Genomic DNA, 17,161 nt, shown 5'->3' with positions numbered 1-17,161 from the left:
TATATATATATATATATATATATATATATATATATATAGGGTGTTTGATAAATAATGATAAAACTCTCGCTCTACTGATAGAGCGGACTAATCTCAGTCTAAAAGTCCTCTATATCATTTTACAATTTTCGCAACAATCAACAAGATATCAATTACTAAAAATTGCCGAATATTGGTTTTCAATAATTTTTACTCAAGTACTATCAACTTTACCGAAAAATAGCAAGAGACAAAAATTGTTGTTTTCTTTTTATAAAACTATAAAAATTTTTTCAGAATTTTTTATCATTTTTTAGTACTGAATTTTCTTATATGTATATATGTATTATATATTAGTAACTAGTTTTATCAATATACAGGAAGGAGCATTTAAAACAGGTCACCTGAATATCTTGCTTGTTTTTAACAATAGAAGAAAAAATGTCAAACATAAGTTGCTTGGTTTCAAGAGGCACATAATGTGATATCAATAATTATTTTCTAGGTGGAGATGTAAAGGATAGTCAAAGAGATCAAATCTGATTTTTATATAGAATGATATGTTTTTTTACTTACATTCTGATAGAGCATTTTAAGACGAATACAATGACCTATAATTGAAGGTCATTCAAGGTTACGCAAGGTCAATAATGGAAAATAATTGAATGTAACGGAAAATAAATTGTTTCAAGGCACTCTTCAAATAATGTCATGTCTTCTTTTCTTGTTGTATATCGCTAATCATTCAAGTGTATGTAAATATTTACATTAAATTGAATCGCACATAGTATTATTCATATTTATTGATCAGTTTGAATTCATATCGATCAAAGTGCGTGTCTTGCGAAATGCGTTATACGAAAGTGGAAAAAGTCTATATGATTTTCGTCTATGGTGAATGTCGCCAAATTATGAGAAAAGCAGTACGTTTGTATGCTGAAAGATTTCCAATCGTGTCCATTCCTCATTCTCTGTTTTTTTCAAACATAGTACAAACTTTTCAAGAAACAGGAAATGTGGATAATAAAAAACGCTAACGGATCAAGAAAGCAACTGACGACAGAAATTCAACAAACATTTTAGCCGTTGTAGCACTAAATCTACAGTACAAGACAGCTTGAACGTGAAAGTAGTATAAACAATTTATTTTTAATTACAGCTAACCTTGTTATGTTTAAATAAATCTTCAACGTTTATTTATCGTGATATATTTAAATAATTAGCGGTATACCAACAAGAAGAAAAGACACGAAATTATTCGAAGAGTGCCTTGAAACAATTTATTTTCCATTACATTCAATTATTTTCTATTATTGACCTTGCGTAACCTTGAATGATAGGTCATTATATTCGTCTTAAAATGCTCTATCAGAATGTAAATAAAAAAACATGTCATTCCATTTAAAAAACAGATTTGACCTTTGCCTATCCTTTACATCTCCACCTACAAAACAATTATTAATATCACATTATGTGTCCCTTGAAACCAAGCAACTTTTATTTGACACTTTTTCTTCTATTGTTAAAAACAAGCGAGTTATTCAGGTGACCTATTTTAAATGCCCCTCTCTGTATAAGAAAATGCGGTACTAAAACAAATTCTAAAAAAAATTCTCAGAACTTTATAGAAAAATTAAATAATATTTGTCTCTCGCTGTTTTTCCGCAAAGTTGATAGTATTTAAGTAAAAAATCATTAAAAACCAATATTTAGCTATTTTTAATAATTAATATCTTGTTAACTATCGTGAAAGTTGCAAAATGGTTGATAACTTTTTTATTCAGTTTAGTCCCCCCTATCTACAAAAAGCGTTTGGTAAAAATCTCATCAGACACCCTGTATACATATACTCAAACATTATTCACTACTCATTCCAAGAATTGTTGCAATCTATAATTGCTACGAGGAAAGGAATAAATTAACTCTAATTTAACTTCCAATATACTATACGTATTGTAAATTAACAAAAAAAACTTTATGGAAAATGAAATTTGTGCCACTTAAACGCCACTTTCGTTATATTCTCTTATATTCATTTTTCTTTAATCTTCTCTCGCGTACCTTTCGTCCCATTTATATTGCCAATCTCAGGATCTTTGGTCGCTCAAAACTCACATTGGCTCGTCTTCATACGTACGATCTGCGACTCCTCAATTTCGTGTAATAAGACAAGTTCACCAAGACAGCGACGAAACGTTGATCCGTTCTGCAAAAGCCAAGCGTTGCCAGTTTAATCACGGACTGTGCGCGGATAAATGTATCTTTCGTAGATAAAAGCACTTCGCCGGAGTACGAATTAGTCGGAAAAGCTGACGTAAGTTTACATGTATTATGAAAATTCATATTGCCGTGAGGTAATGACAGCGTGACGAAGAGCTATTAAATGAATAGCGATAAGGATATTAAATTTCAAAACATATGTTTCTTTCCATTCAATTTAATTGAAAAAGAAAAACAAAGACAGAAGAAGAAACGTTTAAAAATTTTTATTGTAAAGTAAGATTTTGCTCGTCGTTTCACAGATCATGATTTATTGGAAATTCGCGTCGATCGATTGGAATATTTATGATAATCCAACTGTGAAAATAATGAGAATTTGAGATTGAACTATTATCATATAATTTTACGCTCGAGTGCGCGGAACGTTCGCAAGATCGATTAAACGCGTATGTATTAATACGAACGCTAAAATTATTTTTCAATTATATAAGATTGATATTCTGTCAGACATAGGTGTATAACCCACTTTCAGAATGGAATTCCAGAAGTTGTGACTTTATGTCGAATATATTAAAATAAAAAATTTAGGAAGTTAAAATACACGCATAAAACATAAAAAGTATATTAAATGTACACAAACCGTTAAAATACACAAAATATTAAGATGGCAATTAAAATTTAGCTATTCTAAAAATATGGCACAATTTATAAATGATCTAAAGCACAAACGATCTGCAAGTAGAATTTTTCAGGACAGAATTTTATTTATATAACTGTACATAATGTATTTTATAGATTAAATTGTATTATAGATTGAGGAATCAGAATGCAATAACATTAAAAAATTAGAATATACAGAATGTTCATCATGGCAATAGATGAGAAAAAAAAAAATTATACATGGTAAAAATCAAGGTAGACAAATCAATCATCAAGAATAACAAATTTGCAAAGGATATTTCGTTGTTTAATTGCAAATATTTAAATATTCACATACTTTAGACATTTTTTACTTGAAAATTTAAACGTTCAGAATTACAAAATAACAAAATTTTAGCGAAGACTATACATTTATTAATTATAAATGTCTAAAGTACATGCAGAATATTTAGACATCTATATAATAATAAACATTTGTATTAATAAAACGAATCTTTTACTGAAATTTTGTTATTGATTTTATAATTCTGATTGTTTAAATATTTATGTAAAGATATAAGTGCTCAAATTAAGCATATAAATATTTGAATATTTATAATAAAAAATGAAATATTCGCTACTATTATGTTAGTCTTGACTTTTATTTTATTTTTATCATCCAGAATCACTCCTTAAATATTCTTCTACCAATTTGTCGAACGTTCTATTTTATAAAACACACTTACATTCAAGTACACAACAAGTCAAATTGTGAAATCGGAACGCTATAGCTAAATTCTTAAAGATAAGTTGAACGTCGTGATATTTTTCCCGTTTTCTGTAAATATGTAACTTACATATTAACAAGTGCAATTTATCAAGAGGAAAGAAAGATTGACTCCGTCATAAACGTCGGAATAAGGGAGATTACGTAAAATAGCAAAGCAATATCAATAAGATAACAAATGTTGGCGCACAGATGAATATCTCAAACAATATTTTATGACGTGATTGCGGAAAACGATTATTACGGGATTAAGCAATCCGCAGTGCCGAGGAAAAAAAATTGAATACGACAAAAACACAAACGGTTGTATACACGTACACGATTTAATTAGATCGTCGGAGTTTAAATTAAATAAACAATGAGATTAATTTAAAATAGACATATATATACGCGAGATTCCATAAAAAGATGAAATTCCATATAATTATTTTTTTTTAAACTTGCTAGATGCAGAACCATATAAAATGATGGCCCAATGATCTCGACGTATGTGAGAATGTGCACTTGTAGTGCCGTTCTCCAAGACGAATCTACATCCGTAGTAGTTGACGTGCGGAAAGGAACATACAATCACTTTCGTTGGCTGTGATGTATAATAATACTTTATTAAGAATAGAGACTGACGCTCATGACGACCGTCAAAAGTAATCTGCCACTCAAGAGTCAGGACCACTGCACGCAGGCAGCTAATGCGTCAAAAACCCTAGGCTTAGGCATAATCGCAGCCTTAAAGCTTCAATGCTACACCGTTTAATCATGCCGTTTGAGGCAGAATGGCATGCCGTAGCGCGGATGCGTTAACAGCCGATTAGTTAAAGTAGCGCGGTGAACTCCGAAATTTGCAATCCAATTCTTATAGAATGGCCGAACAACGTAGCGGATCCTCTCAAAGATTTAATATCTTTGAGAGGAACCGCTACTGGTCAGCGAGAAAATCAGTCAATGATTATAGTTACACAATACTTGTAACCGTCAGACTCGGGTAAGGAATCTATTAAATCCATATAAACGTGTTCAAATCGACTGTCCGGCGCAATGAATTTATCCGGATTTAATTTAACATGACATTTTCAATTGTTAGCAATATATACAGTTTTTGCACCATTTCACAACGTCGCATATTAGACCAAACGTAATGTTCTCAGTAAACACAGTTTGTTGCAGTAATATAACGTGAAAGTAATGAATAATATAATACAAGTTACTTTTGTGATATAAAACTTATATATCATACATATGTAATTATGTAATGTTACAATGTTTATAGTATAACATATTATTGCAATTTAACATTGTTATATCAATGTTATTATATATAAATTTTTTCTGTACATATTACATAATTCAGTTATAAAAGATGGTTATTGAAGAAACTTCCATTACGATAGTTTAAAAACAATTTCGAACAATTATTATCTGTTGGACTAGATTATTACAGTGAATTAGATTTAGCTTAAATTATATTTTATTTAGTTTACACACACGCACGCATCTACGCACGACACTCTATTCACAGACACTCACACGAACACGAAAATGAAATATTACCCACTGATTTGTGCAGAACATATGATAGTACTCAAGAAATAAAAACATACGCATTTTTAATTAAAATTAAATAGTTTATTATATATTTTTAAGTACTTTATTATGTTATATTATAACTTTATAATACTATGTATAATACTTTACTGCAGTACTATTTTTAAGTAATATTATTACACTGCAGTAGAATGTTATACACAGTAGAATTGTACAATTATATATAGCACACATTTGTAAAAATGTTACAACATATTGTAGAGTAGAACTAATAGACTCATTTTTCAGTTTCAAATTTTTACAAATAAAATTAAGAGACTTATCGGAAAAGTGAATTCTACACCAGTTACTACATACATTTGACTAATACTATTTTAATATTGTAATAAGGGGAAACTGATAATATAAAAAAAATGCATTTTTCTAATGCATTCCATCTGATTCAACTAGCCTCGGGACCGGAGTAATTCGACTAAGATTATTAAAATAAAGATTAATGTGTTTTAAGCTACATCTTTGATTACATATTAATAAAACTTTCATTGGGAGTATAAATAAGTTTCCGCCGTTTGACAAACAATGGCGCTACCAGTATGTTATAGTTAAAATTGTCAGCTGTAAAACGTCATATCGTAAGGTTGGACATCTGGCAAGAACATAACCTTGAAATATTAGCCATTTTGCATCAGCATCTTATATCTTTTTTCGTGCGAAAATGTCGAGTTTTGAGCCGAATAAGCATCATTTGCGGGAGCTTTTGATTTACTTCTTTAATTTGAAGAAATCTGCAGCTGAGGCGCATCGATTGCTTGTAGAAGCACATGGTGAGTCTGCCTTAAGTGAGAGAAGTTGCCGTGAGTGGTTTCAAAAGTTTAAGAACGGTGAATTTGACGTCGAAGACAAAGAACGTAGCGGAAGGCCGAAAGTGTACGAAGACGCGAAATTGGAAGCATTATTGGATGAAGATTCGTGCCAAACACAAGAAGCACTTGCACTTACATTAGGAGTGACTCAACCAGCAATTTCACATCGCTTAAAATCGTTGGGATTGATTCAAAAGCAAGGAAAGTGGGTTCCATATGAACTGAAGGCGAGAAACGTTGAACGCCGATTTTTCACATGTAAAATGCTGCTTGCCAGGCATAAACGAAAGGGTTTTTTGCATCGTGTAGTCACTGGTAATGAAAAATGAATCCACTACGATAACCCAAAGAAGAAGAAATCATGGGGACCACCTGGCCATGCTTCAACATCGACAGCCAAGCCGAACATTCATAGGAAAAAGCTCATGTTGTGTATTTGATGGGATCAGCTAGGTGTCGTTTATTATGAGTTGCTCAAACCGAACGGAATCATTACTGGGGCTCTCTACCGAACACAATTGATGAGATTGAGCACTCAAGGAAAAACGCGCCCACTACTACTCCAGACACAACAAAGTTATTCTTCTGCATGATAATGCTCGTCCACATGTTGCGGCGCCGGTCAAAACCTACTTGGAAACACTCAATTGGGAAGTTTTACTCCACCCGCCGTATTCACCAGACATTACTCCTTCTGATTACTACCTGTTTCGATCGATAGTGCATGGCCTGTCTGAGCAACACTTCACATCATATGAAGATACCAAAAATTGGGTCGATTCGTGGATAGCTTCAAAAAATGAAGCGTTTTTCCGACGCGGTATCCGTATGCTGCCAGAAAGATGGGAAAAAGTAGTGGCTAGCGATGGACAATACTTCGAATAAAACATTAGGTACCGTTCTTTCACAATAAATGCCCAATTTTTGATAAAAAAACGGCGGAAACATATTTATACTCCTAATATAAAAATATTTTTTAAACACAAACATTTGCTTTGCAGAGCAAAACAATGCTTCTTTTTGCAAAATTTGTTTATTTCGTGCAAAAACACGTCGAATGAGCCTAGTTTTCAAGATTGGACATGAACTAAACTTATAACATTTACCACTGAGGAAAATCTCTTTAAAGGAATAAAATTTTGAGTAAGTATAAGGTGTAGTAAAAAGAAATCTATTATTTTTCCAATAGATGGCTTTAATAATCTGTATCTCGCGTTGTATAAGTGCGATTGGGTTACGCCAAATGGCGTTAGAAAGATAAGATTTCGTACTAAAAAAAACTTCTGAGACAGTTTTGTGATTGCTTGAGTCAGTATTGTTTGAGCGCGTGTCAAAGATGGACATCAACAAAGAGAAAATACGCCATATTTTACAGTTTTTCTTCGATAAAGGCGAAAACGCAAGCCAGGCGGCTGAAAATGTGAATAGTGTTTATGGTCCTGTTATTGTAACAGTCAATATCGCGCAATTTTGGTTTCGTCGATTCCGTTCCGGTAATTTTGATGTCAAAGATGCACCACGCTCTGGAAGGCCAATTGTCGAAAATGTCGATAAAATAATGGAAATCGTCGAGTCCGACCGTCATGTAAGCACTGTTTCGATTGCCCAGGAGCTAAACATTGCACAAAAAACCGTTTGGAACCATTTAAATAAGGCTGGATACAAAAAGAAGCTCGATGTATGGGTGCCACACGAGTTAACGCAAAAAAACCTCATGGACCGAATTTCCATCTGCGAATCGCTGCTGAATCGCAACAAAATCGACCCATTTCTGAAGCGAATGGTTACTGGTGATGAAAAGTGGGTCACTTACGACAACGTCAAGCGAAAACGGTCGTGGTCGAATCGCGATGAGCCGGCGCAAACGGTGGCCAAGCCAGGATTGACGATCAGGAAGGTTTTGCTGTGTGTTTGGTGGGATTGGCAGGGAATCATCTACTATGAGCTGCTCCCCTACGGCCAAACTCTTAATTCGGACCTGTACTGTCAACAATTGGACCGTCTGAAAGAAGCAATCGCCCAGAAGCGGCCAGCTTTGGCCAATAGGAGAGGAATTGTGTTCCATCAAGACAACGCCAGGCCACACACATCGATAGTGACTCGCCAGAAGCTCCGGGAGCTTGGTTGGGAGGTTCTTATGCATCCACCTTATAGTCCGGACCTGGCACCAAGTGACCACCTGTTTCTGTCTATGGCGAATGATTTTGCTGGTGAAAAATTCGCCTCAAGAGAAGCTTGTGAAAATCGACTGTCCCAGTTTTTTGCCAATAGGGATGAGGGTTTCTATGAGAGAGGCATAATAAAATTACATTCAAAGTGGCAACAAGTTATCGAACAAAACGGTGCATATTTGACCTAAATCGGATCATTCTAACTATGCTAAATAAAGCCTTCAATTTAATGCAAAAATAATAGATTTCTTTTTACTACACCTTATACTATAAGTGTCGTCACTAAATGAGTCATACAGTTCCATGCTGCGGTTAGTCTACTATCTCCATCCGTTCATTTTTTAAAAACCTTAACAATATACGATAACAAAAACACATAAACAAAAAAAATCTATTGGACTTTATTAAGTAAGAACTACACCTATTATCTAAGTAAGAATCGAATATTTCAGACAATCATTTACGATTGTAAAACAAAAACTTTAAAAATAAAAATATTTACTTAAATGTACGATTTTTTTAAATTGTGGTATAACTTCTGTCATAGATGTTCGCAACATGACTATTGTCCATATACCTATTTTAGAATTTAATCTTAGGACAAGAAATATGACCTTTTCTTTCTTTTCTTTATGTTTCGCTTTTTGTGACCCTTGTCCATTTATCTATGGACGAAAGTCTCTTAGGATAAGAATAGAAATAACACTTTTTAAAAACGAAAGATTTAACAATTCAATAACTCGAATTTTCTATTTCCGAAGCCTTAAAATAGAGAGCGTTTGGACTGAGTCCATTAAGTCCTGCGAGACCGGTCACATCTAAAAATGAAAATTGTAATAAAGTGAATTTTGTACAAAATCAAGAATAAAGATTTTTTATTTGAAAAAACATTATTGCAAATCTTACAGTAACAAGATGTTACAGCAAACTTAGCGACAGTTACTGCTGCGTGCTCAGACACGTGTCTCGCGTGTTTTGTTTTTAATGTAGCCTCGATTATTCTACTTACCGCTATAGTCAACTGACCCCGGTCTTCCCTACATTATATTATAATTCCTATATTTAGCAATTATATCTTGCAGTTATATTTTATACGAGTATACTTATACACTTATATTTTTATGTAAACTTTTACATTTTAACTTTATATTATTTAATTAGGACTTTTGATTGAAAATAGATAGCGGGCAAACGTGTGCCCAATAGAGAGTGCAATCGAGCAACAATTAAGCAAGTGCCACAAAGAGAAGGAGTGAAAATTAAGTGAATAAGGGGAAGAGAAGGTGAAAGAGCGCAAAAGAAAGAAGGAGAGAAGGGAGAAGGAAAATAAAGGTATAAAAATACCTAGTATGTGTTGGAAAAGGAATCTAGATTAGGACAGGAAAATGGAGCTGAAAGAGGCGAGGAAGAAAGAGCGAAGAAAATACAGCGGTGAAGGATAGATGACGCCAATGGCAGGGAGACCAGTAGTAAAAACAAATCTAAAAACGGCAGTAGAAATATGGAAAGGTACGTGATGGGTAAAGAAGATCCCATAGTGAAATATGGTACATGTGGGAGATAGAGAATAACATTAGACGGATAGAAAAAATAAATGATAATTAGGTGGAACAGATTCAGAAAATGCGAAAGGAATGGAAAGAAGTAACCTGAAGATAGAAGAAGAAATAAAGAGAGATAAAGAAGAATGTATCGAAGAGAGGAAAAAAGAATGGACAAATTGAAATGAGTGAAAGAAAGAAAGGATAGAGAAGGACACAGAAATAACATTGTGATAAGAGGAATAAACAAGTGGGAAGTAAACGGAACAGAACGAGAAATTATGAAATTTATTAAAGAAAGTTTAGAGATAAACGTGAACATAAGAAAGGCGTCCAAAGTGCAAAATAGGGAAAACAAGTGTACCATGGTGGTCAAAGTAGAAAATTGGGAAGAAAAAAGAGAGATAATGATCACAAAGAAAAACCTAAAAGCAAGAGTATTCATTGACAATGATTTGACAAGAAGAGAGAGAGAAATGCAAAAGCAGCTGAAGGACAGGGCAAAAGAAGAGAAAGAGAAAGGAAACAATGTGAAGGTAAGCTACGAAAAGATATTCGTGAAAGATAAAATAGTTATACTGGAATGAGAGAGAGAAGAAACTGCAAGAAGAAAAAGGAGAAAAGAGAAAATGAGAAGACAATGACTGGAAGACAACGAAAAGAAGGTTAAGAATTATTTGTTTTTGGAACGTGGCGGGTCTGTTCAACAAATACGAAGAAACGTGGAAATATTAGGTGGTTGAAACCTGCTTTTTTTTCATTTTTTAAACATTTATATTGGAAAAACTTATTGAGATATCTTAATCGAAATATTTTTCTTCGGGTTCTACTACTTTCTCCCACTTCTTTGGCAAAAGCTGAATCTCACATCAAAAGAATGCCCTGTCTTTTAATACTATCCACTCATCCATCCATTTTTGAACTTCCTTAATTACGGAAGTGTGTATCTTCTAAGTGTTGCATCGAGCGGAACAAGTGATAATCACTTGGGACAAGGTCTGGAGAATACGCTGAATGAGGAAGGATTTCCCATTTCAGCTCAATCAGCTTTTTTTCACTGCCAATACAACACAGGACCGAGCGTTGTCGTGCAGCAGAATCACTTTTCGACGATTTGATGCTTTCACGGCCTTTTTTCTATTAAATTATTGTTCAAGTTACTGTTTATAACATTCAGAGGTGATCGTTTCATTGAGCATCAAGAGCTCATAAAGCATTACCCCATATCCCACTAGATACACAGCAAGATCCATGTGATCATGGATATTCCATTTTGGCGTGGATGTTGATGATTAGCTAGGATCAACCCATGTTTTTTTGCGTTTAGGTTTGTAAAAATAATCCATTTTTCATCCCCAATTACAATACGCCACAAGAAACTTTTTTTGTGCCTCACAAGCAAAGAAATGGTAATGTTTAATCAATTTGCAATGACGTTCTCGCTCAGCTCGTGTGGCAGCCATTTTCCTTCTTTTTTTAATCTTCCCCATGATATGCAAACGTCACTGTTACGGGATACTGTAAACGGATTACTGTAAACGGGATACTGTTGACTTGTAAATATTCAACTGTTTGGCCAATTCCTTAAGAATTTGCGAAGAATTTTTATCCAGCAAACAACAACTTTGCAATTCAGAATCTTCAAATTTTTCAACTGACCCAGTCATTGCTTGTCATAAGGATCGCAATCGCTACTTTTAAATCGTCGAAACTAATCTCTCTACACACAGTTCCGGATGGTGCAGACTCACCATAAATCTGTGCAAGCAATCGGTGAGCTTTAGTTGCACTTTTTTTTTAATCGAAGTAGTGTAGAAGCACATATCGCAAAAAACAATTTGTCACAATCCATTTTTAACTTGCTCATTCGAGGCACGTGTCTCAACTAAATATGGCGATTTTTTGCTTGAATTTAGTGGCAAGGGGTCACCTTTCAAAGTAACATAAGCGACATCTATTCGTGCTAAAGTATGAAACACTTAGAGACACTTACAGCCGAACAAAGCTTCAATGCAACTATCTAATACTTAGAGAGTTTTGATATAGTTGAAATGGATAGAAGAAGAAAAGATAAAAGATAGACTACCAACTACAAGTGGAATTGTTTACCAGCGAAGAAAGAACACAAAAAAAGCAGGCCAAAGGAAGGAATATTTTTGTTTATTGCATTACTGCAATAAACAAAAACATGAAGAATGTAGAAATCAGAGATTTAGGTGATACAACGATGGAAAATGTAAAATATAACGGGAATATGTGAAAAATAATCACGGTATATAGTAGAAAAATAGAAAAAATAATGGAGTTATTAACAGAAGTTATTTCAGAAGAAGAAGAAGGTTGTCTGATAATAGAAGAAGATTTTAACGCAAAAATAAGAAGTGGAGAAAAACCGATAGAGGAGAAAGAGAAGATAAAAGAAAGTAATTACAGAAGATCCAGAGATAAAGTAATAAATAGGAATGGGTGCATACTGATAAGCAAGATAGAGAAAAGGGGATTATGAATGGAAGTTTCGGGGAATTGGGAGGATGGACATATATAAGGGGAGATGGGATTTTTCGTAATAAATATGTGATTGGATACTCCTATGTGATAGCAAACGATAGGGCAGGAGAAGAAGTGAAAAGTGTTGTCGAGAGCAACAGAATAGAATCAGACCACAAGCCATTGGAGATGGAAATGATAGGCTATCAGCAAATAGAAAAAAAGGAGAGAAAGAAGACTAAAGTAGAAATAAAGAAAAGTGACTGGACGAAAGAAGGGGTGAAAAGCTACTGAGAGAAGTATCAGAAACAGATAGGCACAAGACGAGAAGGCATCTGGGAAGAGGTGAAAGAGAAGGTAAAGGGTGCGATCACGAAATATAAAAGAAGGACAATACTATGGAAGATAGGAAAAAGAATAAGGTACAATAAAAAATGGAAAGGCATGAAAAGAGAATTAAGAAGAACACTAAAAGATTTGAAAAAAAAAGAAGAATCAACAAAGAAATTTACGTGGAAAAAAGGAAAAGATACAAGGAATGGTATGAGAGACAGAAAAAGAAGCATGAGGAGAAAGAGTAAAAGATACGAAATATAAGATGTAACGCAGAAGCCTGAAACTACATTAATAAGTATAGAGAAAAAAACGGGATAAGTAAGAACATACAGATCGACGCATGGTGGGATTGCTTCATGGAATTGTTAGGAGATACACAGGAGAAAAGAGTATTGCTGCTGAATAGTGATGAAAACGAAGAAGAAAGAACAAAGAAGAAAGGGGAGACAGAAGATATCACGACAGAAGAGCTGATAGAAGTGCTGAAGAAACTGAAGAAAGTAAATGCGCCAAGAGAAGATGGAATAGAAAACAAGGCATAAAGATTCATGTCTAAAGAAATTGGAGAAGAATTTTGGAAGCTAATCAATGAAGTATGGAAAGGAGAGGAAATCCTGGCAGACTAAAATAAAAGCATAATAAGTCCTATATACAAAAAGAGAGAGAGAGAGAGGTGATTAAAAATTACAGAGATGGGTACGGCGTACAAAATCTATGCGAGTATATTAAATGAAAGATTAGAGAAAGAAGCAACTGATAAGTTGAAAAAAGGACAGTTCGGATTCAAAAAGGAGAGAGGAACGAATATGATATATATGTTGAATTATGTAGTTAACAGAGAGCTGAACAGAAAGGAGGGAAAGATATTCGCCTTCTTTACTGCGGCATTTGACGTCGTAGATAGAAGAAAGCTAAATGAGTTAATGAAGAAGATGAAGATAGAAAAGAACCTGAAACTGAGAATTATGGATAAATACGTGTAAAGAAACAAAAAATGATTAAAATAGATGACAAAAAATCGGAAGAATTGTGGATGGAAAAAGGTCTTAGACAGGGATGTCCCTTGAGTCTCTGTTTAATATATATGTGTCGGACTTGGAGAAGAAAATGGAAAGAGGACAGAGAGGACGCATTGTAATAGGAAAGGAAAAATGTTGATCAATTATGTATGCTGACGACGTAATTGTGCTGGCTGATAGAGAATCAGAACTGAAAAAAATATTGGAAAGAATCAAGAAGATTTTGAGAAGAAAAGGTCTGAAACTGTGACGAAGTGGAACTGTGTGAAGGGGAACACGAGGTGATGAGATCCGGGATCATGATGCGCTTTTTACAGGCTGTTCTTGAGCAAAAAAAACAATACGTGTTCGGCTGTTTCAACCATTGGCCCATAATTTCAAAGAAATCGATTTTTTAAATAATTATTGTAATAATTTGAAAAACATACTGTATAAATGAAATATCAGTATTTTTATAGATTTTATTTAATGTTATTAGTTTTAATTACTTTTTGATTGTAATGAAATTTCATGAAATTTCATATTAGTATTACAGATAATAATTAAATATTTATTTATGGAATATTTATATATTAATATCATCGTTATCGTCGATGTTGTTATTCACATGAATGTATAAATAAGATTGTAATGAAAACTGTTACAGTTTCTGATAAAATTAGAAATTGGAAATTATGATTAGGAATAAGTAAGTCATATGTTTGTAATACAATAATTATTTTAAAAAATCGATTTCTTTGAAACTATGGGCCAATGATTGAAACGGCCGGAAACGTATTGTTTTTTTTTGCTCAAGAACAGCCTGTAAAAAGCGCATCAAGATCCCCGATCTCATCACCTAGTGTTCCCCTTGTGAGTCCGGAAAAATCAAAAGTAATGGTGTTCGAGAAAAGAAGAAGCGGAATGAAAAAAAGAACATGGAAATGGGCAGAAGAAGATATAAAGGAAGTCAAAGAAATAAAATACTGGGATATACTCTGCAGAAAAATGGAGGAATAGAAAAGCACATTAGAGAAAGGATGAAGAAAACAATAATAGCGATGAAGAGGACATGGAGCATTAGAGAAAGATTATTTAAAGACGATTTCAGGAGAAGAATAGAGATGTTTAATTTACTGATGGAAAGCATAGCGCTATACCGAGCAGAAGTGTGGGACTGGCTAGAGGACAGGAGACTAGACGGAATAAAAAGAAAATACGTGAAGTGAATTTTAGTATTGGATTGGAGGACACCGAACTAGCGGAAGAAACGAAAATGAGAGAAATAAAGATGAAAGCGATTAGAACAATCAAATAAGAAGAAAAAAAAAGAAGTAAAAGAAAAAGAAGAAACTGATATAGAAATGCATAAAGTATTTAGAAAAGGAGCGATCATTAAAGGAAGAGAGCAATTGAGAGAAGAAAAGGAAGGAAACGTTGGAAAGGGATGAGTCAGGAACAGGTGAAGTTAGAAAAAAAGGAGATAGGAGTATAGTTGAAGGCCTAGTGAAAAAAATAGAGAATAAGGAGAAAGAAGAAAAGAGATTGAAGATAAATGAGTCTACATATAATTACAACTATAAAAGCATAATGACTGAGAAATTGCCAAAATATCTGAAGAAAAACGGAAAGATAGAAGTCTGATAGCCAGATACAGATGTAGAAGTGAGACGAAGGAGAGCCAGTACTGAAGAGAGGTCGAAGAGACAAGAGTTGCAGAATACGTCTAGTAGATAAGGAAAATATACTCCATATATTAAAGAAGTGTGAAGCGACAAAGAATAAACTGCGGATGGAAGAGTTTATAGAGAAAGAAGATAGAAGTCTAGAAACAATGAAGAGGATAGACAAGGCAAGGAAGGAGGCGAAAGAGAGAAGAGAAGCAGAGAAGAAGGAGAATGTAACTGGACTTTTTATGATAATAATTTCATATATCACACACAGTTAGCGATGAGGCGAATTTGATTAATGCGGTTAATTCAGTAGAAGTATTTTAAACACACAGCTAGTCAGTCGGTACAAGAGTACCAAGCCCTTAGACTTGGCTATATATAGATTATGTTAATTTACAATAATGGGTTAGACTAGAATGTAGAACAGGGTAGTAAGCTCACAAAATAGATAGTTTTATATTCGTTTGAAGTTATTAAAGTTTATTTAATAGTGGAATAGATTATAATATATATGTTTTGTATGGAATGTAAACTGGGAGCTATCTTAAGTCGCATGGCAAGAATTAAAATAGATAAATTAAAAAATAATAAATAATTACTCAATTAATCGCTGTAAAACTATGCGCAAATGATTTTCATGATCCTCTGGTGACGCTGATGCTATGAAGATGTCAATAAACACAAATTCCAATTCGCCAAGTGGGCGGAAGATTTGTCACTGGAAAGTTTGACTGATGTTTCTAAGACTGTAAATCATATAATTGTATTGGGTGTGTGAATATGACTCCGCCCTTTTTTGTGAAAATAAAACACATTTGCTTGTTTAGAAAATGAAATAATTATTTATTCAAAATATGCTCCATCTGCAGCTTTCGCCCATCTTTCAGGCAATTTATGGATTCCTTGCATGAAGAAGTCCTGGTCTTTTGAGGCAATCCAATTATCAAGCCAAATTTTGATGCTTTCGTAAGAAATAAATCGCTCTCCTGTAAGATCTGACTGCATTGTCCGGAATAAGTAGTAATCTGAAGGAGCTATGTCTGGCGAATATAGCAGGTGGGGTAGCACTTCCCAGTCCTGTCCATTTAAATATGTTTTCACGACTTTTGCAGTATGCGGTCTGACGTTGTCATGTTGAAAAATTAATTTGCTATGCCTATTCACCCATTCTGGTCGTTTTTCTTCTATAGCTACCTTTAAACGCATTAGTTGTCGTCGGTAAACATCGCCAGTGATAGTATCAGACGGTTTCAGCAACTCATAGTGCACAACACTTTTCTGATCCCACCAAATACAGAGCATAACCTTGGTACAATACAATGAATATTTTTCTTTGGCTGTAATGGGCCGGCTTCACCTGACTTCACCCAGGTTTTTTTACGTTTTAAATTCTCATAATATTCATTTTTCATCTCCAGTAATTATTCGATGCAAAAAACTTTTTCTTTCTTGCCTTTGAAGCAGAATTTCACAAATGGTTTTTCGACGTTCGATGTCTCTGTCTTTTAATTCATGTAGAACCCAGTTACTAACTTTTTGAACCATTCCTATTGCTCGCAAACGTTTTGCAACAGTTGATCGACATTTAATGTTGCTGCCAATTCTGATTGTGTTTGACAACAATCTTTAGCCAATGATTCATCCAATTCAGCGTCTTCAAATTTTTTGGGTGGTTTTCCATGTTCTTTGTCCTCAATGTCAAAATCATCGTTTTTAAACCGTCGAAACCATTCTTTGCAAGTTATATTTGATGGAGCATGCTTACCGTAAATATCCACAAACAAATGATAAGTTCCCGCTTGCAATAAAATAGTGCAATAAAACTTCCCGCAAATGATGTTTATTTGGAATAAAACCCGACATTTTCAATGTCGATAAAAATACTTTTGTTGTTTACGCTTCAACCGTATGTCATACTCGTACAC

The 17,161-nt window shown here is 33.9% G+C and overlaps 2 protein-coding genes across 2 annotated transcripts in view; one reads left to right on the top strand and one right to left on the bottom strand.

Moving 5' to 3' along the window:
* The window catches only part of LOC108756061 (sodium-dependent nutrient amino acid transporter 1-like), a gene marked incomplete at its 3' end in the record, with an annotated part of 79,072 nt that extends 76,956 nt beyond the window's left edge, over positions 1-2,116 (bottom strand). Inside the window, exon 1 of the mRNA XM_018499619.1 lies at positions 2,041-2,116. Coding sequence (XP_018355121.1) covers positions 2,041-2,052 — 12 coding nt within the window. The remainder of the gene's footprint in view (positions 1-2,040) is intronic.
* A 142-nt stretch (positions 2,117-2,258) lies between these two features.
* Positions 2,259-17,161, top strand: part of LOC108756062 (kinesin-like protein KIF23) — a 77,975-nt gene continuing 63,072 nt past the window's right edge. Inside the window, exon 1 of the mRNA XM_018499622.1 lies at positions 2,259-2,293. The gene's annotated coding sequence lies outside the window, so the exon portion shown is untranslated. The remainder of the gene's footprint in view (positions 2,294-17,161) is intronic.

This window comes from Trachymyrmex septentrionalis, unplaced genomic scaffold (assembly GCF_001594115.1).
Source record: "Trachymyrmex septentrionalis isolate Tsep2-gDNA-1 unplaced genomic scaffold, Tsep1.0 scaffold92, whole genome shotgun sequence".
NCBI classification, from domain to species: Eukaryota; Metazoa; Arthropoda; class Insecta; order Hymenoptera; family Formicidae; genus Trachymyrmex; species Trachymyrmex septentrionalis.
The sequence above is the reverse complement of the archived record's forward strand: the minus strand, read 5'-3'. Positions and strand labels throughout refer to the sequence as shown.